We start from the raw sequence: 23,849 nt of genomic DNA on the forward strand, positions 1-23,849 counted from the left end.
ATAACCCTCGCCGCATCACATCCAATTAGGTCAACATGTTCCATCGCTTGACTGCGCATGCGCGATCCCACCTGCCGACTGCGGCCGCCGCCATGGGCGTGGGCCTTGGCATGGGCATGATGAACAGCTCTCGTCCGTCGGAAGCTCAATCTGGTGTCCCCAGCTCCCTCATCATCCCTGAGAAGCAACCGAAGATCATGAACGGGCTCAAGATTTTCAGCGGCAACGCCAACACCGAGCTTGCGAGCAAGGTCGCGGAACTCGTGGGTGTGAACCTGGGCAAAATCACGGTCGAGCGTTTCGCCGACGGCGAAGTCAACGTCATGGTCCACGAAAACGTGCGCGGCAAGGACGTGTACATTGTGCAACCCACGTGTGTACCCGTCAACGAAAACCTCATGGAGCTGCTGTTGATGGTCAGCACGATGCGTCGTGCGTCTGCGCGCCGCATCACTGCTGTCATTCCATACTACGGCTACGCTCGCCAAGATCGCAAGATGGCGGCGCGCGTGCCGATTTCGGCCGCGGACGTCGCGCGCCTCTTGGAAGCAATGGGAGTCGACCGCGTGATCGCCGTCGACTTGCATTGCGGTCAAATCCAAGGGTTCTTTGGCCCGCGCGTGCCCGTCGACAACTTGGACGGTGGCCTCGTGGGTGTGTCGTACTTTGGCAACATGGAGCTCGTCAACCCCGTGGTGGTGTCCCCCGACGCCGGCGGCGTGGCGCGCGCCAAGAAGTTCCGCGAATGGCTCGTGGGCAAGGAAGGCATTGAGAACGTGGGGCTGGCCATGATCATCAAGCAGCGCATCAAGGCCAACGAGATCGACCGCATGGACTTGGTCGGCAACGTGAGCGGCTCCGACTGCATCATCGTCGACGACATGATCGACACCGCCGGCACCCTCTGCAAGGCGGCGCAGCATCTATCCGACCACGGCGCACGCAACGTGTACGCGTTCGCGTCCCACGGCCTGTTCAACGGCCCCGCGAGCGAGCGCATCACGGCATCGGCGCTGAAACAAGTGGTCGTGGTCAACACGACGCCGCTGCCGGCCAACTGCGTCGGCAACGAAAAGATCAAACAGCTCGACGTGGCCCCGCTCCTCGCCCAAGCCATCCTCAACATCCACGGCAAGAAATCCGTCTCGCAATTGTTCAATTAATCCTACCACGGACTACGATACAGTACACTATATATCCCTCTGTCCGTCCTACACATGTCTTTCCCATGTCCATGTGCTTGGCTTGGGTGGAGGGAGGCATGTGAAAACGCAGGCTGTGACATAAATAAGTCCATCGGCTCTAGACCGTAAACGCAGCCGACGTGTCGTCGTCGTCGTCGTCGGCTAGCAACGCGTGCGGCACGGACGACGGCATCACGGCCAGCTTGGCCAACTTTTCGTCGAGCGCTTTCATCGCCCTGGCCCTAAAAACCAAAGATAAGACCAATAAATGCTCAACTCGACGTTGACGAAGAGTACTTGCGACGCTCAGTGACTGGGTCGGAGGCGAGCGCTGCTTTGGCCTACAATCAGCACGATGATTTTGCATGCAAAAACGCCACCAGATATTTGCGACAGGATCGTATATATATTGATTGTATTCTTCGCTGCAACCTTGCCGCGACATTTGATTGGCTACCAAATAATCCACAGAAAAGACAATGGAAAATAGAATGAATATTTTAGCCAATCAGCGACAAGAAATTTCATACTATCCAATCAAATGTCGCGGCGAGGGTTAGTGTGAGATTCGATTGGGCGGGGTCCGGAAATTCATACCGAATCTACAATACTTGCATAAACAAGCTTACCAGGGACGAACCAGATGTAGCGTTGTGGCCTTGGCGATGCTGGAAGAACCCACATAATTTGGACACGTTGAAGCAAAAGTCAAAGAGTGGCGCGAGCGACGGCCTGCAATATATACATAGGGACAAGTTAATATTGTCAACTCCGTACTTCGAAGCGAATGAATGATTTTAGAATAAACTAGCCAATCAAACCACACTATTGAGAAATTTGAACCAATCATCGATAGGTAAAGTTTCGCCACCATAGCATTACGTGTTGAAATATGTATCCCATATATTAAGCTTAAAATCTGACACAAATCAATCGATTCCATAACTATTTCATCGAAAAGGACAATACAGAAAAGTGCTACACGTGTAAAACGAACGTACTTGAGGAAAGCAGGAAACAACACAGTGAGCGAAAACGCATCGGACTCATCGCCGACGGATCCGTCGGGGTTCTTGGCCACAAATCGAAGGTACACCCAGCCAAAGTACAGCCCCGAGACGGCATACGGGCCCGCGCCGACGATCAAGATCTCGTTCTTGGTCAGAACGGCGCCGACAGACATGGCGACGCAAAGCACTGTCAGCAGCAGCGGGTAGTACTATCGTACATGGACATTTCGATTGGAATCACAACAACTTGGACGTTGGACGGAGGATGTGTTTGTTACGCGGCAGGGAAGTTTGGGGATTCCGAGCGGTTGCACCGGGTTTTCCTTGACCAACGCCACCAGCATGGCGACGAGGCCCCCCGTAAAGCCAGAGACGCCAGTTCGCCTTACAGGAATGAATGTGAGATGGGGAAAAGGGAAGATGGTGATGACGATGGAACGGACAAGAAGAACGGGCTGCGAAACACAATGTACAGCGCAAACATGTCGCAAAAGAGCAGCCCCGTCGAGACGACCGAGACAAAGCAGATCAAACGCACAAATGACATGGTCCCCAACGCGATTTCCACGCGACGGCCCAAATACAACGTCACTGGCACAATCAGCACCACCTACGACAATCTCGGGCTGAGCTCACTGGGTTGTTTGACGGATATGGATGTACCTCCCACAGGTGTTGGTGGTAAAATGGAGCAGTGATGTACGCCCATGGTCGAATGTGTTCAAGAATGACGCTACAAAGATGGGCTTCAGGAAGAACATACAGTCAGTCGGAATCGGACCTGGCGATCGAGAGGGCGAACACGCCATGCTGCTTCTCTGGCGTAAGCAGAACACCAAGAATCCACAGGAGAGGGATGAGGGTCGCAAAGGCCACAGTCGCCGGGAACTACTCATGATCTCATTACACGATCAACATGGTTCTATGTACGTACTCGGAAGTCCTCCACCGCCATGATGATTGATTATGGGTGACGCAAGCAAGCAGAGGTTTCGAATGAATAACCGGAACAAACCTGTTTATCCGGAATTGTTCCTGAAACGTCATCGTGGCAAGAAGCATGCACATTGTCGTCTGTGGGGGAGGCGTCATTGGGTGTACGTTGGCATACTACTTGGTCCATTCGCCAGATTTCAACGAAGGCGACAAGGTCACAGTGGTGGAGGAAGTGGGAATCGCGGCGGCTGCGTCTGGGAAGGCCGGGGGGTTCCTAGCCTCAGACTGGTGCCAAGGCGAGGATGTCGACGCACTGTGCCAGCTCAGTTTTCTTCTCCATGAAGAGCTTGCCGCCTCTCTTGACGGGAAAAAGTTGTACAACTATCGACGTGTCGACACCATATCATGTCTCGTGTCGAATAAGTCTGCTGGCGACGGTGACAACGACGACGTACCAAGCTGGGTCCACGCCAAAGTGACTCGATCCCATTCGATCGGAACCACCGCAACGAATGCCCAATTGCACCCTCGAAAGTTCACCGACACAATGATGCGTCTGGCGACGCAGTCTGGACACGCGCATCTCGTGCGTGGCTCCGTTGAAGGGCTTGTTCACGCAGATGCTGGGCACTGCGGCGGCGTTCGCTTAACGGACGGATCCACTATCGCTGCCGACGCTGTCGTGCTAGCCATGGGTCCATGGACGTTGCAAGCCCTTACCAAGTGGGCCACATACCCCGCCATCGCTCCCGCTGACGTGTACAAAATCCACAGTGTCGTGGTGCAACCTCACGACACGTTTGGTCCTGGGGTTGTCTTTGGAGAAATCGGCAGCAGAAATCCCCGCGACGTAGAGATCGTGCCTAGACCGGACGGCACCGTGTATGCATGTGGTCCGCGTGTGACGGAGCCGCTGCCGCCATCGGCGGCGCAGGTGCACCCGAGTCCTGAAGGGATTGCGCAAGTGCTGGCCGACCTCGGTGTGTTTACACAAACTTCGTTTGATGAGTCCCAAGTTATAGCCAAGCAGGCGTGTTACTTGCCAGCTACCAAGGACAACATCCCTGTCATCGGACGCGTCCACGACGGGCTATTCGTCGCCACAGGACACAACTGCTGGGGCGTGCTGAATGCACCTGGCACGGCCGTCGCCATGTCGGAGCTCCTCTTGACTGGGGCTGCAACGTCCCTGGACTTGGATCTGTTTTCACCGACACGGCATATTACTACTACCGTAGTGCATAAGTAGCGTCGTAACTTCTCGCTGGGATCTCAATCGTTCAATGTATGTGTGTATTTCAAACGGATGTGCGAATATGGAATCTCCATACTAGTACACAGAATTACAACACCTTCCCATGTTTCAACACGTTTCAACATGAACATCCGACGGCAGCTGGTTACATTCATAGCATGATCGGTTACAGTTTGTAACTGATAGGATGTAGAAGAAACGCCTGTAACGACCCAGTTGCCGCAGCGACACCACCGCCATCAATGGCAACACTGCACCAGCTCAAAGCCCAAAACGACAGTCGCTTGAGCGTACGCAATCGCATTCTGGCATTTGATGTTCGAGGCTCTGGTTGGTTGGGTAGGTGGAGAAAGGGCTGATCGATCGAAAACGGAACGTTCTCGTGCTGGCGTTGCATTATTGCGTCGAGAACGGGTACTTGCAAACCGCGGAAAAGCTGCAACAAGAAGCAGGCGTCGCGCTCTCCAAGTTTGAAGTCGTCGACAACATCGACCTACTTCGCATAGTACAAGTACTGGGCAACATATATAGCCAATTCAATGTCCATGCCAACTGCCTCACTGGTCGTAGGAGTTTGAAGACTTTTACGAGCTCAAGTTTGGCAAGAAGCCCAAGCTCGTGCGTCGGACGAATGGCGACGAAGAAAAGGCCAAAGGTACCCCCTTTAGAAATCAACTGACGAGTCTTCATCTCGTGGTGCTTATACTGTTTACAGTCTCGCAATTCAACGACAAGAAAGCTGCTATGGAGAAACGAACCAAGCGCAACAGCTACACATCTGCGCACATGCCTTCGGAAGCCCGAGTGGAAAACAACGCCGCACTCAAGGCGGTGCAAACTTGCCTCGGAAGCAACAATGTCACTACATCATCAACGTACCGACCTCACATAACCCGACGACGATGTTGATTTCTGATGTAGGAAACCAGGTGTGTGATCGCCATTGAACTTTAGTTTGTTGATCTGGAACGAACGATGGACGTAGTGGACGACCTGTCGTTGCTGGAGCCCACCGTGACGTCGGGCGTCGTGGGTGCCAAGTCTGGCAACCAGCGCACGACAAAACCAGCCAAAGGGAAAGCGGTACACACACACTAGGTGTATGTGAAATAGTCGTCATGGTATGATCATAGGAAGTCAAGCCGGAAGAAGACGACGACAGTGTCGAAGACAGGTAACTAACTCATGTGTGGTTTTTTTCGTGGCTACACATGTATCATTGTATTAACGTAACATGGTGTAGACTGCTCAAACCGCTGCCGTTTATGCATGATTCCGAGTTACGACCGCTCGCAGAAAACATCACAAGGTTGAAATGTCATGTCATGTTTGCCATTTGTGACTTGAGTGGGCGTAGGGAAATCTTCCAAAAGAATCCCAATGTCCACTGGGACGACGTAGTGGGGTTGACCGATGCCAAGCGGTTGCTCAAAGAAGCCGTGGTCATGCCGTCCAAGTACCCTCAGTTGTTTAAGGGGCTGCTGTCCCCATGGTACCTTCACGTCTAGGTTCCGTACCTAACGAGAATGGCGGTGGGGGGTAGGTGTGGTATCCTGCTGTACGGCCCACCTGGGAATGGCAAGACGATGCTCGCCAAGGCAGTCGCGACCGAGTGCAAAACCACCTTTTTCAACATCTCTGGGTCGTCCATTGTTAGCAAATACCGCGGGGACTCTGAGAAACTCGTGCGCATGTTGTTCGAGTTGGCTCGGTACCACGCGCCGTCGACGATCTTTCTGGACGAAATCGATTCGATCATGGGCCAACGCGGCGGCGGTGACAGCAGCAGCGGCGGGGAACACGAAGCCAGTCGTCGCATGAAAACAGAACTGCTCATTCAGGTAGGTACATACGATACGACATATCGTTCCTACTTCTCGGCATGATGGTGGGGTAGATGGACGGGTTGTCCAAGACACAAGAAGTGGTGTTTGTATTGGCGGCGAGCAATTTACCGTGGGAATTGGACACCGCCATGCTTCGACGACTGGAAAAGCGAGTGTTAGTCGGGTTGCCGTCCCCCGAGGCTCGCCACCATATGTTTGCCGAGCTCTTGGCGCCGTACATTGATGCGAATTTCGATTTTGCCGGCAGTGTCCTCAAGACCGAGGTATTTTGAGCCTATTGGTTGGCTCGAAATGTTCCGATGTAAAAATGGATGGTTTTAGGGGTATTCTGGCGCCGACATCAAGCTCGTGGCAAAGGAAGCATGCATGGCTCCCGTTCGACGACTCATGGCAAAGCTGGAAGCTCCAGATGCAGCGACCAATCAACTCCCATGTGAATCTGGTAAGGTGCAAATATATCTCCAACGAATACACCCTCAGCGATATGAAATATCGCTTGCAGGCAATTGGCACGAGTTACTGGACAAAATCACTTCCGACGACATCACACAAGCATTAGACAAGACCAAGCCATCGGCGCACCAGTTTCTTCGAAAGTACGAAACGTGGCACAATCGATTTGGGTCGTCGTAGGTAGAAGTACTAACGCTAACTAGACCCTGGTTACTGACTACTTCTAATAGTACTACGTAGTAAAGCTACCCAACATTGGCATATTGGTCCTTTTCCATTTCATCGTTCTTCTCTCAAAGAGATATTAAGTTAGCGTGGAATGGAACGTTGTGACACGTGAGATGGGTGACATTATTTTGAGATGGGTGATGCATTTCAAATCGCGGGCGTTGATTGGGGGTAAGGGCAAGGCTGGCGGTTTCATTCGGTACTAAAAGATCGCAACTGCGAATGGCAGAAGAATGCACCACAGTGCAAGTTGCGATGGAGCCACCACCACAAGAATCTGAAGTGTCCTACACCGTCGACTTGCGCCGCGCTAGTCAGCTGGCCCACATATCCTACGATGACCTTATCGCGGGGATTCAAACCAACGACGAGATCACCTCGATTCACGGTCTCTTGGTGGACAACAACGTTGAAAATCCACAAAGCATATCCGCCCAAGCCGTACACACGTTAGCCACTGTAGGATTGCCATCTGACGAGCCCCGAAAGCCGCGCAGAAGTCTCATCTTGACAACATCCGATCTTCCGTCACAAGACCCCCGCCGGTCAAGACGCCTAAACTCCGAGCCCTTCAACGGATTCACTGTACCAGTCAAGCTTATATCACTTCCCTCCACGCGTGGTCTTAAAGAGGACGACCTGGAGTCCCAGCCACTGCTCGTTGCCCCCACCCCTCATCCTCCCTCCGACACGACTTCCAAGTCCATCGTTGATCCAGGCACTGCGTTCTTGATGTACGATTTGCATGCTCCCAATCAGCTCGTGTTAGCTTTGCCTCACTGCACCGAGAACCCGTCGCCACCATCACCTCAACGCTCTCTTGGGGAACTGCTTCGTCGTGCATCTCGCCTTCCTTCCGACATCAAAGACGTCAGCGTGGAAGCCAGCGTGGCTGTCGAGTCCAACCACGTGCATCTGCAGCTCGCCGTCCACAAAACCGTACCATGGCTCGGTTTTTCCATTCTTATCTTCGCCCTTATCAGCGTCTCCGCCCAAGGCGCCGCCATGCAAGCGTTGGTGGGCGTGCCCCCGCTGCTCAAAGTAGTCTGGCGATTCTTTGGTGCCACGTGCGCGTACGTGGTTCTGGGCGTGGTCACGTCCGTCCTCAATCGCAACCAATTCCGTTGGTCGTCGCTAAAGCTGCTGTTGTCTCGCCGAGTGATTTGGGAGAGTGTCGTGTGCACCGTATCGTACGCGACCTTTGTAGGCACGTTTGTGTGGGCGCTGGACCATACGTCGGTGAGCCACGCGTACATTTTTTGCAACGCACACTCGTTACTGCTTGTGGTGGCAAAGTGGGTGACGGGGCAGCCAGTCGCCCCCCTTGAGACTGTGGGGGCGATCATGGGTATCGTCGGGGGCGTCGTGACCACCGCCGATGGGTCTGGCGGCGACGCCAGTATGGCTGGAAGCAACGCCCCATCGATCGGAGGGGACCTCGTAGCCCTCGCCGGAGCGGTGGGAGGTGTCTTCTACCTCACGTATGCGAAATCGCTGCGAAGTCAGATTGGCGTCGGCGTGTTTTGCTCCGTCGTGTTTACGGGGACGTGGGTCCTTGTGGCATTGGCGATGTGGCTGCTCCAGCTGGATGACGTCCAACTGTCGATGCATCCGCAGCGAGGCTTCTTTGGCTGGGTCCACCACTTGGAAGTGGAGTTTGTGCTCGTGGTCGTGGTTACGCTGTGTGGCTCCATGGGCTTTGTAAGCGCTATGAAGTACTTCCCCGCATTGGTCGTTTCTGTGACGATGCTACTGGAACCCGTCGTGGCCACTGCTATCTGCCTTGCACTGGGAATGGCCCCCGTCCCTGGGTGGCTCACCTTTGTAGGCGGATTCGGGGTCATCGTCGGCACAGTCCTCGTGATTGCAAGTGCACGCGAGTCCACCGAGACGGTGAACGTTACTGATGCCGTAGATCAAGCACATGCTCTTTCATATGACGCTACCGTTTGCAAAGGCAGCGTGCAGTAGCAGTCTCAAACACCTTATGCACCACCAAGCAACGTCAGTTCATAACATAACGATGATAATGTATTTTCTCCATTTCAATCTTTTCGTGAATCAAAAGTTGTGATTGGTGGGATACCATCATAGAATTGTTGTTGAGACTATGATTGGCTCCTGAGAAGAGGATGAAACGGCAATCAAATCCACGATCTTTTTTACGAACATCATGCGGCGGTCAAGCGGCAGCGCGTCGAAGGCTCCACCAAATGCGTTTGCAGTGGATTTGCGGCGGGTGAGCGAGCTGGCCCATATTTCGTACGACGAACTCCTTGCTGGAATACACTCCGAGAATGCCACGCGAATGCAAGGCCTATTCATGGAGGTCGACGATAACGACGACGACGATGCCAACCTTGCCGACAAAAAACTTGACGCATTGTTGCTCACGTCCACGCATGTCACGGACTTCGGCGTCGCGCTGGGCTTTCAAGAGCTGGATGGTAGATCTATCCTCGAGCACAGTCTGTCCCAACTGTTGCTCGCTGGCATCGACCGTGTCGTGTTGGCCGTGGCCGCCAGCAGCGATACACAACGTCACGTGGAGCAGTCCGCGTTGTTTTCTCGCATGCACATCGTATTCCTCGAAGTGGTTCCATCTGTCCTTGACTCGATTCCCGAGACAGTCCTTGCGGCGCGGCACCTCTTCGCCGGACACTTTCTCATCCATGCGGCAGACCGAGTCTTTGACATGGCGTTGCTAAAGAAATTTGACGCGTTTCACCGTACCCACCACCGTGTGAGTGTGTTGGTGGAGTCCGATCTGGCGGTTGCCGCGCGCATGCCGCCTTCCACGGTAACGCGCATTGCAATGGCTACAGATCCTTACAACATACTTGTTAGATGCGAGTCCAGTTTGCGCCACCAACCAGCCCCATGCCGATCAAACTCCATCACGTCGGTCGCGCCATCGCCGACTACAACGGAGTCGACATTGGGCTGTACATTGTATCGAGTAAAGTGTTTATCGTGCTGGATAATCTCGTGCATGGAGTTGGCTCATTGTCATTTCCTGAATCCCTCGCTTTTGGCTTCCAACGAGTTTACGCCATGGCTACAACTCCCCCCTCGGACCTTTGGTTTGGTGTCGACTCCCACGACCAAATGGTACACACTGTCGAGCACGACCTCGTCCGTCGATTGGCCATACTTTCTCCTGAAGCCACGACCATGCCTTCGTCCTCCTCCTCGTCACCGCCACCACCCCTCAAACGCCGAGCTAGCCTTGTCTTGGCTGTCACATCTTCGAAAGACCAACCCCATGCAAAGATCGACATGCGAAGGCCTTCGAGTCGCCGGTCCGACGCCGTCGAGGCCTTTCAAGGGTTTGTTGTGCATGTCCCCCACCTCCAGCCTTCCGAGACGCATCCCCTCAACCAGGAACTATCGTTTGGCGTCGTTCCAGTCGGGAACTGCGTGCTACCGGGCGACATTTCCCTCGAAGGAAGCGCCGGTGACGAGTATGTGTTGGCTATTCCCACGGCTCCAACACCCTCCTCGACGCTTCCTCGTACATCATCAACCGCGTCGTCCCCACTCCTGCGGCGGTTGAGTCCTCGAAAGAGTGCGTTCTTAGTGCCTCAACACGAAAGCGATGGTCACACTCGGTCGTTTCTCCTGGCTGTTCCTGTAGACAGAACCAATGAGCCCCTCATTCACCCGCCGACACTTCGAAGCACACTCCGTCGACTGTCGGCGTTGCCGTCCGACGTCAAGGACGTGACGTTGGAGGCGTCGATGGTGGGGGGCATGATGGCGATGCAGTTGACCGTGACAAAACAGGTTCCGTGGGTCGGGTTTGTCATCTTGGCTGGGGCGTTGTTGAGTGTGTCGGCGCAAGGCGCGGCGCTGCAAATGCTCGCCGCCGTGCCGCCCCTCGTGAAGATGGTGTGGCGCTACTTTGGGTCGTCCGTCTTGTTTGGGTGCCTCACGTGGTGGTTGGACGGCGGCCTCCCGCCGCCGCCGTCGGGGTCGTGGGTCATCGTCGGTCGAGAAACGCTGCTGTGCTCGGCTGCGTACGTGGTGTTCTCTGCCACGTTTATATGGGCGCTGGATCATACGTCTGTGGGTCACGCGTACATATTTACCAACAGCCACTCGATCCTGCTCGTGGTGGGCAAGTGCATGTTTGGGCACCCCGTCGCGGGCTTGGAGGCTGCCGGGGCGTTTCTCGGGATTGCTGGCGGCGTGATCACCAGCGCCGACCACGAGAGTACCAACACCGCCACGAACGGCGCCAGCCAGCACCCGCCGACGCTGGAAGGAGACATCGTCGCGTTTGTTGGGGCCATCGGTGGAGTCGCGTACTTGATCTATGCGAAGAGGCTCCAGGAATTATTGGGCGTTCGGCTGTTCTGCTTTTGCTTGTTTACGACCACGTGGATGCTCCTGTTGCCACTGTTGTGGATTATGCAAGAGGACTTGACGTGGTCATCAGATCCAGTCGTGGGGTTCTATGGATGGACACACCACCTGGGTATCGAAGGCGTGTTAGTGGTCGTCGTGAGTGCGTGCGGAACCATGGGGTTTATCACGTCGATGAAATACTTCCCCCCGCTCGTGGTGTCCGTGACCATGCTGCTGGAGCCCATTGTAGCCACCATCATATGCATTATCGTTGGCACGGCGACCACACCTGGATGGGTGACGTTCGTGGGCGGGTCAGTTGTGGTTGCGGGGACGCTGCTCGTCATATGTAGCACCTCCAACACCGCGGAAGTCACCAATATATCGGAAGCCATGGTCGTGCAGTCTCATGACAACGGCAGCACCCCGAAAGGATATGGCGCGTGTTCATGACAACGCTGTTGTTTTTATGTTGTCGTGGGTTTTTCAACCAATGAAATTAGGTTTGAGGCATTTCCACCAATCATATTGCTGTAAATTAAGCACGACCAATAGTACTCTACACTTGTCCCAAACCAATTGAATCGAAACATTAACATTTGACGTCACTGCCGTTCGTCATGACCGCCGCTTCCAAAGTTGCCGATGCCGCCCACAAGCTCGTCGTCGCCGGGCTCCTCAGTGCTACTGCCTTTGGTCTGTACGATGTGGGGCGAGGCTTCACAGTGATGTACTCGCGGACCGCGGAGCGACAGCGAACATACGACGCCCAACAAGCTCAAGCTGCCTCCGGTCAGCAACCGTCGTCATCGGCATAGACCCCCACCTTCGAACGAACACACCCAGTCCGTCCAAGCGTATATAAGTGAAAGTACATGACACATAATCCTTTTGTCGAGGTCATTGCAGACGACGCACTGTGGAAACAACATTGGTGTAGTCGAAGTAGGGAGGAATGGTCTATCAACTCATTTATACTAACTAGTAAGCACAATCACCAATATCTAACAAGTACTTCATTGGGATTAAGCGTCAGTGTTCAAGCCAAGCAAGATCCCGCCACCGTTGCCGCTGGGCAAGTACGACACGTTGCGGCTCTTCGACAAGTGCTCGGCGATCTCGCGGGCAGCGTCAATGCGCTGCACTTCAATGAACCCGCTGCCGCTCTTGGCGACGGCGTCGGAAATCAACTTGGCGGCATCGGATTCACCTTCGGCCTTGATGATCGCGGCTTGTCGCTCCTGTTCCGCCTTCATCACGATGAACTTGGAACGTTCCGCGTCTTGGAACGCCACTTGCTTTTGCTCGACGGCGTTCGTGAATTCCGCGCCGTACGTCAAGTGGGTGATGGCCACGTCGTCAAGCAACAGGTGGAATTGCTTGGCGCGCTCGGCGAGTTCTTCCGAGATTTGGCCCGACACCTTTTCACGCGAAGTCAAGAGCTGGTCAGCGTTGTACTGGGCAACCACCCCCTTGAGGATTTCGTTCGTGATCGACGGCAACACTCGTTCGTTAAAGTTGGGGCCGAGTTCACTGTAGATCTTGGGCAGGAATAGCTCGTCCGGGCGAACCATGATACGCAAGCGGAGGTTCACCGTTTGCAAATCCTTGGTACCTGTGCTACACGGAATTTCGTGCGCTTGGGTGCGGATGTCCAAGATGCGGGGGTCCTAGAACACATGCGTCATTGAGAAAGGAGTCGATTGTTGTTTGCGTCCTATGTGATACATACTTCGATGTAAGGAATGATAAAGTGCGTGCCTTCGCCCTTGATGTCATCACGAAGACCCTTTCGACGATCGAAGATCACGGCTCGGTGTCCACCGTCAACTGCGCATCAAGATTCCATGAGACACCTCGTTCCTTGAACAAAAGGAGGGACGTACCATCGACAAGGCAGTTTTGCGCGAACAACCCCCCCACACCGACGACACCGGCGAACTTAGCAATTCCGTTCAAGGCACGAGCAGCAGCGGCGGCCATGATGTTCAACTGTTTCTAGAATGTCAATCGAGGGCCACCAGTAAAAGCTTGTTGAAAAAGCCTCCGGATACGTTATCCGAATAACGATGCGACTGGTCCCAAGTTTTTTTGAGTTCTAGAAGCCTCATCAGTTCCGCGCACAAGTGTCGATGATTATACTACGTAGTACGAGGGGTATACGAGGTGGATGAACAGTCAAGTAGCTGACGAAACGTCTGATGGGACCCCGGTGTATGCCCTTTGTGGCGATTATTGACGCTGGTAACCATTTGGAGTGACGTCGAAAGCGAGGTTCACTGTCAGTTGCTAGTACAGTACTAACTTATACTTCGTAGTATTAATACCACTTCGTAGTTATTGATATATGTAGTATTAATATTATTAATATTAATAGTTGTAAGTACTACTATAGTACTACTAGCATTTATAGAACTACTAATAGTACACTGTACTTCGAAGTATTAATACTTCGAGGTAGTAAAAGTTCAGTACTGTACCACATCTTGCTGGTCGCTGAACGTTGTGTATCTTGTGTTTACTGTACTACTGTAGTACTTTCTCTCTGCCACTTATGCTCTAGTAATACTTGCGTGGCGTAGTCAGCTTAGCTGACATGTCGTAGCCTCTGTACACTCTGTACTTTCTGGTCCATCGCGACAGCACACTTCCACACGAGTGAAAGATTGGTTGGCGTTTACTCGTAATAGTTAAGTAGTACAAGTACTGTGAATACGTCGTACTACATGACTTCACAGCCTGTCGTCTTATTGTGAATAGAATTATTAGTACTGTAGTACTACGTAGTATTACTAGGAGCTCTTGTGTAGTAACGTATCCACCTAACATTTTGCCCATCGACCAACTCGTTCAAGCCATCATGATCACAGACGAAGTCATGTCGACCATGTGGAAGCACGGTGGCGTACTCGACAGTCCTACGTCTCCCATGACCGACTGCGATGTCTTGTCTCCACCGAGAAAAGACCCAAAGCAGGTGTCTTCGCCCGTCGTAAGCGTAACCAGCAACCGCGAAGCCAAGCTAAAGAAGGATCGCCTGCGCAAGAAACACAGCAAAGAGAAGGTGATCATGGAGATGGAGGATCTCAAACGCACAGCGGACGAACTGAGGGGTCAGCTATCTTCTCTTCAGCGCCACCGCAAGCGCAAAGCAGTATCGTCTTCACCTGTCGACTGGAGGCGGGTCGCAATGGTCGAGCGGCAGCGCATTGACGCCGGGCATGTCGAAGGCGCGCGATTGTTCCACGAGATTGTGTTTGCCGTCGAAAAGTCCGTCCTCTATCGCACTTTGGCATGGGACGCGTCCCAATCCCAGGTCCGCGTCATCGACCTTCTCGATTGTGTTGTATTTGAAAAGATGTAATAGATGTACTTGGACCATCGAAGCGACCCGTGGACGGTTCACACGCTGCCCGCCAACCCCACGGACCAACTGCTCGCCCTCATGCGACTGAGTGAGTACCAAGCGAACAGGTTCACGACCGACATGTACGCCAAGCTGCCGGACTCGACCGCCGGATCTCCCTTCAGCCTGGTTCTGGACGACTACGGCCATGACATTTCGTTCCTCGAGATGTTCAAGTACGGGTTGGTGCGGGCTCCGTTCCGCGACGTTGCCGCGATGTTCTTTAACCGCTGGGCACCCAAGGACAGGGTACGACCTGGCCGAACGGTATGCATCTCGTCGCCAACAACCATGTGTGTTACTCGTGCCGTTAGATGCTGTTTTGTGGCGACAACATTGCGCTGGCCACGTACATCGGTCCCGACGGAAACATTCGGCGGCAGCTGTACCAAGTCCAGTACTTTGAGAGGAGGGCGCTGTGCACACACCGGAGTATCTTTTACGACGAAGAGCATGGCGTGACGGCGTCGTCCAACACGGCGGGGTGGTTTGTGTTTGAAGACATGTCGGATGCAGAAGGAACCAAGTGCGCCGTCCGAGGATACACGCAGTTGCAGCTGCACGCGACTACCCCAGCGCTCATGTCGCAAGAGTACACGAAGGTCATGAATCGTTCCACGCAAGCCAATGCCATGGTCAACAAGATGCTCGACGGATTTGGGAGCATTGCGCTCAATTAACCACACGAAGTCCCATGGCGATTTCCGGTTGTGGCGAGTGTCATCGTGATGACGACTCCAAGCTGCCATTCTTTGTGATCAGAGGTGAATCCAGTGGATTCGACAACCAGCTTACACCCGTGACGCGAACTCTCGGGACTAACTAATCGCATATGTACATACAGTGTACATACTGTGGGACGCATTCAGTAGTATACGACAGCCTCCTCCATCGAGTGAATGCCACCACCATTGTTGCCGATTAGCTACAATGGTGACGTTCCGCGTCGCCGTCAAGGAAGCGTCGACATGTCCTGGAGTGGATTTCGCCGTCTCGTGGTATTCATTTTCACCGGATATGTATTTGGAGAGAACAGTTCACCTTTGATATTCAATAAACGCGCGAAACACCTTGCAAAGGCTTATAGAAGTATTTTTCAATCCGCCAAGGCGGCTGCCGCAACGAGTGCTTGAAGACGTTCCTAGTCCACGCGGATCATGAGAAATCGATGAATGAGCTTGATGAGGCCACCTGAAGTGGGATCTCATGGATGAGCGAACACAAAAGGGTCTACTTGTGACGACGTCATGCGCGAGTTGGCTTCTTCAACGTAAACGTGGGACGACACGAGTCTGGTCCCAGGAGCAAACTTGCCACTTTGAATTGACTTGTTGAATGCGCAGGGTCCCTCGACAAGCCAACTGACTTCCCATGGACCAATACGATTCGAGTGATGATGCCTCGACAAGCGACCCCGTCAGCTCACGCACCAGGCCGCCTGCCGACAATGTGGACAGGGACCGTGAAGAGCGGCTTTTGCGGGATCGCGTACGCAAGCGACAAAAGAAGAAGAGGGTCCAAGCGGAAGAAAACGACCTCAAACGCCAACTGTCCGAATTGGAAAACAAACTGACGGTGTTGCGCGGAGAATCTATCGTCCGACGAGGGCTGACCGATCGACGACGGCTCCAGAGCAATCTGGTATTTGAATTTGAAAAGGCCATGCTGTATCAGGGTCTTGTCTCTACTCCGCGCCAGAATTCGGCAGTACGTGACTATCCATGCATCTGGAGCTCACATCGTTGCCTAGATGATCTTAGACCCCCGTGAAGATGCGTATGTTTTCCACACCGTTTCACCCGATACAACGCTCCCTCCGGCGGTACTGAGGCCCATCATGGCGCAACAACTTGCAAAACTGTCGCCATGGGTGATGGAGCAGCTTTCGCGATCAACAGCCGACAACGGGGCCTTTAGTTTCGTTATGGACGACGGTGGCCAAGACATTGCGTTCCTTGAAATGCGCAAATTTCTTGTCATGCACACTTCTGTCGACGCCGCGGCGCGTGGGTTATTTGATGCGATGACGGGAGAAGGATCATCCTTAGTGCGACATGGTGGGGTATGTCCGATAACCTTGTCATGCTGTAGTGATAGCATGCATAGGCGACAACGACCACCATGTTGGATGGGAGCGATTTGTTCGTCAAGTCTGTCCGCACGAGCTCGCAGACGACGCATCACTTGGTACAGATTGTGACGTTGGCACCAGATCGTGTCGTCGTGATGCAAAGAAGTCTAGCGCAGGACGAACACGTTGCAGGATGGTTTGTCTTTGAAGCGTCGTCTCCTACCACTAGTGTCATGCAAGGCTACACCCAAGTGTCCCTCCAGTCCACCCCACAGAACGCTGCGCAAGTGTACACGGCGTTCATGACCCGCTCCACGCGATCCAATGCGATTCTGAATCACCTCCTCGACAAGCTCAACGTCGTCATCGCTTACAACTAGATAGTACAAGGCATCAGTGGTGGTCCATAGCGATCCAGTCCGAAAAGCGGCGCAACTCGTTAACGTTATGTATTGTAATTGGAATTTGCACGACCGCCATCGTACAGATACTGATTGGTCAAAATATTAAATTCCTTGGATATGATTGGCCAATTGATTTCATGTGAGCGTCGACCAAGACATCCGAAATATTTATTCTGTACATATTTTTTCGAACTTCAGGAATGCAATATTTACTTTTCCAACAGTGCAGTACTACGTAGTATTGTGCTTTCGAGTGAAATTTCGTGTTGTAGCGTGGTTTCTCGTTGGAATTTAAATCGATTTGATTGGCTACCTCAGATGATATCAAAATTATTAGCCAATCAAAACCCTCTCAATGAAATTCAACCAATCAGATCGACTGTGGATCGGTTTGGTTGGCGCGATTCGATTGCACCCCCTCCCCAAATTTGTATCAAATGGACAATACGAGTTACCTATTTTTTTTGAGTAACGTAAAGTGCCAATTTAAGGCGTAAGTGCCAATTTAAGTCGTATATCGGATAGCCAATCACCAGGCCGCACCTGTCGAACATAATAGAACATCAAACTCAAACTTTTCTTTTCGCGCCGACCATGCCTGCTCCTCGAACGAGGGGCAGGTACACTCAAGAAGAGCCCGAGTTCGTTGTGAACGAAGTTCATCAAGGACGACGTGGAACCGACTTTGACCGCGATACTGGCATCTCATACGAAACCATCATGCGAAAGGGGCGCCTGCTCAAGGCAGGCAAGGACCTCACGCCAAAGCGGCGTGGTCCCAAGCCACTGTTTCCGTACTCGTTCGAGCAAAACATGGTCGCCTGGATCTCAGCCATGCAGCAAGAAGGCATGCCAGCCACGAGGTTCGTAATACTGCTCAAGGCCAACAAGCTACTCCGACACCTCGACCCGCTTCGAACTGTTACCGGAAGTTGGTACTGTCGATTCATGAATCGCCACCCCGAGCTGACCACGCGTGTTGCGCAAGTGATTTCCAATGCTAGAAATAGCTTTGATGACGTTGGCGTAAAAATTGATTTTCGACTCGATGGAAGAAGCTATTCGCGTGCATGGACTTACCGCCGAGCGTATATTCAACATGGATGAGACATCGTTTGCCTCGCGACACAAGTCTGAAGGGTTCGCGCAATGGATGGGCCAAGACTATGACTGCTAGCTTCCACCTTTCTATTGTGGCGTGTGGTAATGCTTTGGGCCAACTTATTCCTCCACTTTTTTTTGCTACCTGGCGAATCTCTTGATAAAGATTTGGGTTTGAATTGCAATGTACAGTTTCGACAACTCCTAAGGGATTCATGAATGAGGATTTGGTTGAAGTTTGGTTGAAATATTTTTCATCTATTGTTGATGATAATATTCCTTGTCCAATTTGCCTAGTTTTTGATGGTTTGTCCTCACACTATTCTACAGCAATTGTTGAATTATGTGAAACTTAGCTTTGCTTGCCTTCAAATGCAACACATTTGTTTCAACCATTTGATGTTGCAGTATTTGGCCCATTCAAAAATGCGATTCGTCGAGCCATTTTTGACGCCATGATTAACGACGGTATAAATATGAATCAATTTAACATAATCATCACATTTTTGAAATTAATTTATGACGTTATACTATGTAGCGTTCGGAGACATGCACTCGATATCCAAAGCCGCAGCAATTTCAATCGCTTCAAACGCGTGGACTAACCATGTCTTGCCAACAAATCTGGTCAGCGGATTTCGAACGTCTGGGCTGTTTGTTCCCTGTGTCATTGGAACAAATGATGACACGCTTTGAAAAGTTTAACGAAGGCGGCGTACCTGAAACGCATGTTCACGCGGAGTGGCTGGAGCGCCGCGTTGAGCTTCGGCGTGAACTGCTTTGCTTACCTGCAGCAGCAAAAAAACGTGTTGGTCGCAAGCGCATTGACGTCGCCGGACGCATTCTTACCCTAGAACTCATGCACGAAATCGATCAAACGAAGAAAGAACGGGATGCAGCGGCTAAGAAGACAAAGGAGATGCGTGCAATCCGAGTCAAAAAGAAAACGAAAAATGAAATTACCTCGATCGGCGCTGACGAGCAAGGCCTTGATGATGTGGACGGTGACGAAAACAATGTCGGCGACGACAACGAAGACGGCGAAAACAACGATGACGCAGAGCTGGCTGAATTCGTTTGCCTAGAGGAAGTAGTGGTTTAGTTCTTGATAATGAAATCATCATTCTCCTCGTACACTCTTGGCTGTGGGTGGTGTTCATTGTACCAAAGTGCGCAGTGCCAAATTGAAAATTGTCTCCAAAGATTTCGAAGGACTCAGGAAACGTATAACCTGTTAGAATAAATAATTTCCCTGCCGAAATTGAATACCCTAATCGCAGAATTTCAATGCAAAACGTAATACAAAATGCAAGGTTAAATTATACGACTTAAATTGGCACTCAGACCAAATGCAAGCGTGCTTACAAAATTGCATTTATGCACCTCTAAATGACCTTAATACATCATGCCTCTGTTTCGATTGGGTTGTGGAGTGATTTCTCTACACGGGGAACGCTTCAGAATTTTCATCCGATGCCTCAGACACGAGATATGGCCATTGTACCAAAGCAAAAAATATGGTATGTCATAAATTGGCACTTTGCGTTAGACGAATAAATAACTTATTCTTTTTGAGGGGCTAAATAAATAACTTATTCAAATAATTTATGAGAATACTGTTTATTCAACATGTTCCTAACTACATACCAGTTCATAGCTTTAGCAAGTTTGGACAGTCCAGAGCTAGCTGCTACAGTATATTCACTTTCAAGAACATTTCCTGCTAAATTTCTGTGGTGTTATTGCGCGACATTGATCGGTCAAAGCTAGCTTCGCCCACGAGAAGAACCGCTCGCACATATTCGACGTGGGTCGCAGGAACCGGCAATCCAGGTACTTGAACTCGGCCATCGAGTTCCAGTGAGAAGCATCAAATTGAAATTGGGAAGTGTATTCACAACCAGGATGGCATTTCATAACATGAGAACACAAGTTCGTGTACCCTCTCGACTTTTGAGAGCACTGTTGCCCATACTTACACTTCCACACAGTTGGGTCGTCGGTCCGTTGGAAAAAGACCTCGGCGAGAGCCTTCCCACTAAGGGGCTTAATTGGATGGATCACGGTTGACATCAAATGAGCAAGTGAGGTGTCATTGGTGCAATTTCATGTGAGAAACCGATCAATCTGCAATCAATTTGGTCCACTGGAAATATGAAAAATTATTTACCCATATCCAATAACTTACTCTTTTTTAAATCAGCGTATCTATTAACTATCACGTCCAAAAAACTTCGAATTTGCCTTCTGGTACACAAGTGGTACCCGTCTCAACTCGAATTTGCTGCCATGTCTGCTGCTCCTTTCCGTGTGTCCCTCCGTGTCGCTTGCCGTGCTTCTGCCAGTGCTGCTGACCAACGCATTCTGTGTGCTGCCGACCCTGTTGCATCTAGCATTGATGCTGCTGTCCCTGAAGCCGACGTTCAGTGTGACCTCTTCACCAGAGATGGCGAAACCGCTGGTAGGGCAGTAGGCAGTGGACTTTGTTGTGCTGCCACGAGCCTCGATGCCCTCGTTGGAGTGGGCGTAAGTGCGTCCTCTACCGAAGTTTGTCCCTCCGAACTCGTAGCGATTGAACCGTCCTCCCGATCTCTTTCTGTGATTTTGCAATGCTCGGAAGAGGCGGTCGATTCTTTCACCTCCAGTACATCCTCTGAACTTGGTTCAGTTGCTTACACTAGTCGTGTCGTCTCGTGGAGTCAACGTAGTCAACGGTCTATTCTGAAACGAAACGAAGGTTCCTCGACTGAATCGAAAACTTCTCGGCAACAGTTTTCTTTGATAGAAGAAGCTTCTACCTGCTCTCAACCCGCACCGTCGAAGCGCTTGCGAGCTCACCCACCTTCCAGCCCTCGTACGTTTTCTACGGACGCTGATATGGGTGTAGCAAGCACTGAAGAATCCAGCTGGTTTCAGATTTCTCCTGAATCCTACGTCAACAATCAAGAAATCGGAACTTTTCTGGTGGCCCCAACTGTTTTGTCGGCTCCTTGTGTTGACGTCATCAATTAAGAAATCGAAACTTTTCTGGCCGCACCAGCTGTTTTGCCGGCACCATGTGTTGACGGCAACTTTACTGGACCCAACGCAGATGCTGATGTTCACCCATCACCCGATCTAGGTATGGATATTGCATCCACCTATCGCCAGCCGCGGTTTGGACCTTCCCCCGGCTCTCGTAATCGACGGGATCTTCATCAAGACCATACCTATGCAAAGGCTACGTCCTCGAAGAAAGTCCCACCCATCAACATCGACCTCTGGCGCCGAGAATGGTATACTGCCCATCAGCGCAGTGATAGCCCTCAGCCCATAGAATTAATTCTCAAGGCCTTGCAAGCTACGCCACAGGAACGTCGTGCGCTTATTCCTTCTTCCTTGTGTGCCACTGAAGGCTCTCAAGAATTCTGGATTCCATCCCCTGGCCTGACGCAAGCGTTTCCACTTGCAGTCATCATGGACTCCCTTCGTCCGTGCCGGCCTGGATCGAAGCAAGATCATTTCTTTTTGGTTTTGCCTTGGTGCGATGCAAAGGAGTCCGATTTTTTTCCAACAATTTGGAAGTCGGTACCTCCTTGCGCAACTTGGAGATGAATATCTGCGGCTAGGACCATGCTATTCATGCTCCCTCTCTGGTTGGGCAATTTTACTGGGTTCAGCTTCACCGTGTTCCTTCCACGGCGAGCCCCTTGGCTGTTTTTGATTTTTTTCAAGACCACGGCTGCTCTCCGGTGCTCGTATTTCCCACCCACTCCGTTGGTTCACTCCAATCCAACTCGTTGAAAGTCATTTTCAACTCCAAACGCGTGCCTGATTTTCTTTGGTCGCAAAAGAAAACCGATGAGCCGCTCCAAGAAATATTTTTCCTTGAAGACCAGTCTCCGACTTTTGTTGTTCACAAGATCTCAGCGCTGAATGACTTTGAACCTCCCAGTATCAAGGGCAAACGACGCAATGTTCCAGTGCAGCAGCCTCAAGCCGACCATCCGACTTCGTCTGCATCTGCAACAACTACACTCCGGAACCTGGTTCGCCCGCATCTTTACCTACGCTTAATGACTCTCCGTCCATTTGGCACAAGAAACTCAAATCCCGCGTTTTGAAGTTCCATCGGAAGAATTAGAAGCTGTGGAAGTCAAGGCCAAGACAAAGCTTGACCCCTCTACGTCCACGCGCAACTGGGAAGTCCCTCTGTCGAACCGCTACGAAATTTTCACCTTGGAACCGGACTCTAACATCCCTGATTTCGATCTCAAGGTCTTTCTTTCGCCCACGACGCTTGGAATCAGCCCAACGGTCTCCAAGCTCTTGTTGAAGAAACTGGTAAGCCAATTTCATGTCGGCAATACTTCCAAGGAAACCCTGACTTCGCTGGTCTCTGAATTCTGTGTCCAAACTTTGGAAGACATGCAATATGGCGATAATTTTCTTCAAACCCTCCAAGCACAACCGAACTATTTTCGGCCTCCGCTTGCCAATCCTGGCCTGGAAGACTACTGGATCAGCAAAGCTACTAGCCACGCTTTATGCCGCTTGCTCAGCAGCACCAAGCCTGCAGCATTCAAGATCGATGGTCGCAACCTACCCTTTGCTCAAGTCCTGAATGTTTTTTGCGGCTAATTCGAGGATGAATTGGGTGACACGCTCTCCCCAGGTGCCGCGCTGGATCGACTGTGTTCCCAAGAGACCCCCGATTTTTCCGCTCAAGATCACATTCAGCTAGTGTTATGGGACCTTTTTGCAATGATTTCGGCTCCGTCCATTTACTTTGACCCAGTCAAAATGGCCCATGCGTCGCAGACAAGCCTTTTGGTGTCTCGTGAGTGCTCGAAGCTCCTTCTATGGTCGGGCTCTCCTCTGTTTAATCCCCCGCAAGCTACATAATCCAATATAGTTCCTGTTTAAAACGTTCAAAACTACGACAACAACAAACAACACTATATGCGGCGGCCAATCAAGAACTCCCAATCGAATGGAAGAAACATTATCCGGATAATTTATCCGGATTTAGCCTCACCAACCATGTTACCATTGCGAAAATGTCGAGCCAGCGCAGCAATTAGATGAGAAAGTGGTTGTGCAAGATCGACGACGGCGTGGCATGTGACAAGACGCGACAGCACTCCAACCAACGATGGGTTCAAGACACATGTTGTGTCTGTCCATAAGTTGGAGTGGGTCCGCAACGGCCGCGAAACATTTGGAGTGAAGATCGATGCCCCGCCACTCGAGGACGCTCCATCCAACGAGGATGATGCCGTGTATGCCGATAGTATTTGTCGGTGTGACTGCGTAGCGAAGGCGACTCTTTTGCTGATGATGCAAATAGGTCGCAAAGTTGGCGTTGACCCATACGAAGTGCTTAGTGCTTTAGACGTGGACGCACCAGTCGACGTTCCAGTGCAACCAATCACTGTAGAGCCTGTCGCGACTCCTACTGATGAAGTCCGCCGTAGTGCACGCCGCCGCCGTCGAAACTAAATCTAAGACTTCTGATTCTTTCCATTCCATGGTATTTACAAGATAAATCGATGTACCATAGCTTTGTGGATATTTTTACACATAGGGCTATTAATAATTGCTGTATGTACCTATACAAACTAA

At 51.6% G+C, this 23,849-nt stretch overlaps 12 protein-coding genes across 22 annotated transcripts; 10 read left to right on the forward strand and 2 right to left on the reverse strand.

Annotated features, from left to right (window-relative positions):
* H257_00202 (hypothetical protein) lies at window positions 1–3,221 on the reverse strand. Of its 6 annotated transcripts, XM_009822768.1 has the most exons (9): window positions 3,129–3,221; window positions 2,976–3,082; window positions 2,858–2,927; window positions 2,638–2,804; window positions 2,473–2,578; window positions 2,186–2,403; window positions 1,814–1,916; window positions 1,482–1,525; window positions 1–1,426 (listed from the first exon to the last, which is right to left on the reverse strand). In XM_009822768.1, the coding sequence occupies exons 1-9, from the start codon at window positions 3,147–3,149 to the stop codon at window positions 1,303–1,305; spliced, it is 960 nt and encodes a 319-aa protein (XP_009821070.1). In that variant the 5' UTR covers window positions 3,150–3,221; the 3' UTR covers window positions 1–1,302. The 6 variants fall into 6 exon arrangements, with proteins under 6 accessions (XP_009821070.1, XP_009821072.1, XP_009821074.1 ...); XM_009822770.1 differs by having other exon boundaries at window positions 1–1,525; XM_009822772.1 differs by having other exon boundaries at window positions 1,482–1,916.
* H257_00203 (hypothetical protein) lies at window positions 29–1,216 on the forward strand. Its single transcript, XM_009822774.1, has one exon. It carries the CDS (start codon window positions 36–38, stop codon window positions 1,161–1,163), a length of 1,128 nt encoding a protein of 375 aa, XP_009821076.1. The 5' UTR covers window positions 29–35; the 3' UTR covers window positions 1,164–1,216.
* Window positions 3,222–3,229: 8 nt separating the features above from the next.
* Window positions 3,230–4,474, forward strand: H257_00204 (hypothetical protein). Its single transcript, XM_009822775.1, has one exon. The coding sequence runs from the start codon at window positions 3,255–3,257 to the stop codon at window positions 4,377–4,379; it is 1,125 nt and encodes a 374-aa protein (XP_009821077.1). The 5' UTR covers window positions 3,230–3,254; the 3' UTR covers window positions 4,380–4,474.
* Window positions 4,475–4,584: 110 nt separating this feature from the next.
* Window positions 4,585–6,905, forward strand: H257_00205. 2 transcript variants are annotated; one of them, XM_009822776.1, is made up of 13 exons: window positions 4,585–4,675; window positions 4,729–4,896; window positions 4,956–5,040; window positions 5,101–5,260; window positions 5,307–5,314; window positions 5,371–5,468; window positions 5,519–5,559; window positions 5,629–5,694; window positions 5,743–5,877; window positions 5,929–6,226; window positions 6,283–6,495; window positions 6,554–6,674; window positions 6,735–6,905. In XM_009822776.1, exons 1-13 carry the CDS (start codon window positions 4,628–4,630, stop codon window positions 6,863–6,865), a joined length of 1,572 nt encoding a protein of 523 aa, XP_009821078.1. In that variant the 5' UTR covers window positions 4,585–4,627; the 3' UTR covers window positions 6,866–6,905. The 2 variants fall into 2 exon arrangements, with proteins under 2 accessions (XP_009821078.1, XP_009821079.1); XM_009822777.1 differs by having other exon boundaries at window positions 4,729–5,040.
* Window positions 6,906–7,141: 236 nt separating this feature from the next.
* Window positions 7,142–8,962, forward strand: H257_00206 (hypothetical protein). Its single transcript, XM_009822778.1, has one exon. The coding sequence runs from the start codon at window positions 7,169–7,171 to the stop codon at window positions 8,882–8,884; it is 1,716 nt and encodes a 571-aa protein (XP_009821080.1). The 5' UTR covers window positions 7,142–7,168; the 3' UTR covers window positions 8,885–8,962.
* H257_00207 (hypothetical protein) lies at window positions 8,952–11,853 on the forward strand. Its single transcript, XM_009822779.1, has 2 exons — window positions 8,952–9,713; window positions 9,761–11,853. Exons 1-2 carry the CDS (start codon window positions 9,087–9,089, stop codon window positions 11,714–11,716), a joined length of 2,583 nt encoding a protein of 860 aa, XP_009821081.1. The 5' UTR covers window positions 8,952–9,086; the 3' UTR covers window positions 11,717–11,853.
* H257_00208 (hypothetical protein) lies at window positions 11,837–13,273 on the reverse strand. The gene is made up of 3 exons (XM_009822780.1): window positions 13,150–13,273; window positions 12,996–13,093; window positions 11,837–12,933 (listed from the first exon to the last, which is right to left on the reverse strand). Exons 1-3 carry the CDS (start codon window positions 13,244–13,246, stop codon window positions 12,289–12,291), a joined length of 840 nt encoding a protein of 279 aa, XP_009821082.1. The 5' UTR covers window positions 13,247–13,273; the 3' UTR covers window positions 11,837–12,288.
* H257_00209 (hypothetical protein) lies at window positions 11,861–12,288 on the forward strand. The gene has a single exon (XM_009822781.1). It carries the CDS (start codon window positions 11,884–11,886, stop codon window positions 12,079–12,081), a length of 198 nt encoding a protein of 65 aa, XP_009821083.1. The 5' UTR covers window positions 11,861–11,883; the 3' UTR covers window positions 12,082–12,288.
* An 817-nt stretch (window positions 13,274–14,090) lies between the features above and the next one.
* On the forward strand, window positions 14,091–15,558 carry H257_00210 (hypothetical protein). 3 transcript variants are annotated; one of them, XM_009822782.1, is made up of 3 exons: window positions 14,091–14,579; window positions 14,631–14,936; window positions 14,984–15,558. In XM_009822782.1, the coding sequence occupies exons 1-3, from the start codon at window positions 14,124–14,126 to the stop codon at window positions 15,347–15,349; spliced, it is 1,128 nt and encodes a 375-aa protein (XP_009821084.1). In that variant the 5' UTR covers window positions 14,091–14,123; the 3' UTR covers window positions 15,350–15,558. The 3 variants fall into 3 exon arrangements, with proteins under 3 accessions (XP_009821084.1, XP_009821085.1, XP_009821086.1); XM_009822783.1 differs by having other exon boundaries at window positions 14,631–14,918; window positions 14,984–15,553; XM_009822784.1 differs by having other exon boundaries at window positions 14,631–15,553.
* A 171-nt stretch (window positions 15,559–15,729) lies between these two features.
* H257_00211 (hypothetical protein) lies at window positions 15,730–17,249 on the forward strand. 3 transcript variants are annotated; one of them, XM_009822785.1, is made up of 3 exons: window positions 15,730–16,376; window positions 16,420–16,731; window positions 16,776–17,249. In XM_009822785.1, the coding sequence occupies exons 1-3, from the start codon at window positions 16,041–16,043 to the stop codon at window positions 17,118–17,120; spliced, it is 993 nt and encodes a 330-aa protein (XP_009821087.1). In that variant the 5' UTR covers window positions 15,730–16,040; the 3' UTR covers window positions 17,121–17,249. The 3 variants fall into 3 exon arrangements, with proteins under 3 accessions (XP_009821087.1, XP_009821088.1, XP_009821089.1); XM_009822786.1 differs by having other exon boundaries at window positions 16,420–16,726; XM_009822787.1 differs by having other exon boundaries at window positions 16,420–17,249.
* A 1,678-nt stretch (window positions 17,250–18,927) lies between these two features.
* On the forward strand, window positions 18,928–19,347 carry H257_00212 (hypothetical protein; the record flags this gene model as incomplete). Its single annotated transcript, XM_009822788.1, has 1 exon — window positions 18,928–19,347. One exon carries the CDS (start codon window positions 18,928–18,930, stop codon window positions 19,345–19,347), a length of 420 nt encoding a protein of 139 aa, XP_009821090.1.
* Window positions 19,348–20,534: 1,187 nt separating this feature from the next.
* Window positions 20,535–23,129, forward strand: H257_00213 (hypothetical protein; the record flags this gene model as incomplete). Its single annotated transcript, XM_009822789.1, has 4 exons — window positions 20,535–20,706; window positions 21,367–21,714; window positions 22,351–22,568; window positions 22,872–23,129. 4 exons carry the CDS (start codon window positions 20,535–20,537, stop codon window positions 23,127–23,129), a joined length of 996 nt encoding a protein of 331 aa, XP_009821091.1.
* Window positions 23,130–23,849: the final 720 nt, after the last annotated feature.

This window comes from Aphanomyces astaci (assembly GCF_000520075.1).
Source record: "Aphanomyces astaci strain APO3 unplaced genomic scaffold supercont1.1, whole genome shotgun sequence".
Lineage (NCBI taxonomy): Eukaryota > Oomycota > Saprolegniomycetes > Saprolegniales > Verrucalvaceae > Aphanomyces > Aphanomyces astaci.

Bases quoted from the DNA above. Each gene is read 5' to 3' on its own strand.
- H257_00203 (XM_009822774.1), top strand. From the start codon at position 36: ATGTTCCATCGCTTGACTGCGCATGCGCGATCCCACCTGCCGACTGCG.
- H257_00202 (XM_009822768.1), bottom strand. From the start codon at position 3,149: ATGGCGGTGGAGGACTTCCGA. The intron at 3,083-3,128 runs GTACGTACATAG...GATCATGAGTAG, and splicing joins TGGCGGTGGAGGACTTCCGA to TTCCCGGCGACTGTGGCCTT. The intron at 2,404-2,472 runs GTAACAAACACA...CATGTACGATAG, and splicing joins TCCCCAAACTTCCCTGCCGC to TACTACCCGCTGCTGCTGAC.
- H257_00204 (XM_009822775.1), top strand. From the start codon at position 3,255: ATGCACATTGTCGTCTGTGGGGGAGGCGTCATTGGGTGTACGTTGGCA.
- H257_00205 (XM_009822776.1), top strand. From the start codon at position 4,628: ATGGCAACACTGCACCAGCTCAAAGCCCAAAACGACAGTCGCTTGAGC. The intron at 4,676-4,728 runs GTACGCAATCGC...TTGGTTGGGTAG, and splicing joins AAAACGACAGTCGCTTGAGC to GTGGAGAAAGGGCTGATCGA. The intron at 5,560-5,628 runs GTAACTAACTCA...AACATGGTGTAG, and splicing joins GACGACAGTGTCGAAGACAG to ACTGCTCAAACCGCTGCCGT.
- H257_00206 (XM_009822778.1), top strand. From the start codon at position 7,169: ATGGAGCCACCACCACAAGAATCTGAAGTGTCCTACACCGTCGACTTG.
- H257_00207 (XM_009822779.1), top strand. From the start codon at position 9,087: ATGCGGCGGTCAAGCGGCAGCGCGTCGAAGGCTCCACCAAATGCGTTT. The intron at 9,714-9,760 runs GTAACGCGCATT...CATACTTGTTAG, and splicing joins CGCGCATGCCGCCTTCCACG to ATGCGAGTCCAGTTTGCGCC.
- H257_00209 (XM_009822781.1), top strand. From the start codon at position 11,884: ATGACCGCCGCTTCCAAAGTTGCCGATGCCGCCCACAAGCTCGTCGTC.
- H257_00208 (XM_009822780.1), bottom strand. From the start codon at position 13,246: ATGGCCGCCGCTGCTGCTCGTGCCTTGAACGGAATTGCTAAGTTCGCC. The intron at 13,094-13,149 runs GTACGTCCCTCC...CTTGATGCGCAG, and splicing joins GCAAAACTGCCTTGTCGATG to TTGACGGTGGACACCGAGCC. The intron at 12,934-12,995 runs GTATGTATCACA...CATGTGTTCTAG, and splicing joins TTATCATTCCTTACATCGAA to GACCCCCGCATCTTGGACAT.
- H257_00210 (XM_009822782.1), top strand. From the start codon at position 14,124: ATGATCACAGACGAAGTCATGTCGACCATGTGGAAGCACGGTGGCGTA. The intron at 14,580-14,630 runs GTCCGCGTCATC...AAGATGTAATAG, and splicing joins GGGACGCGTCCCAATCCCAG to ATGTACTTGGACCATCGAAG. The intron at 14,937-14,983 runs GTATGCATCTCG...TCGTGCCGTTAG, and splicing joins GGGTACGACCTGGCCGAACG to ATGCTGTTTTGTGGCGACAA.
- H257_00211 (XM_009822785.1), top strand. From the start codon at position 16,041: ATGGACCAATACGATTCGAGTGATGATGCCTCGACAAGCGACCCCGTC. The intron at 16,377-16,419 runs GTACGTGACTAT...ATCGTTGCCTAG, and splicing joins CTCCGCGCCAGAATTCGGCA to ATGATCTTAGACCCCCGTGA. The intron at 16,732-16,775 runs GTATGTCCGATA...TAGCATGCATAG, and splicing joins CCTTAGTGCGACATGGTGGG to GCGACAACGACCACCATGTT.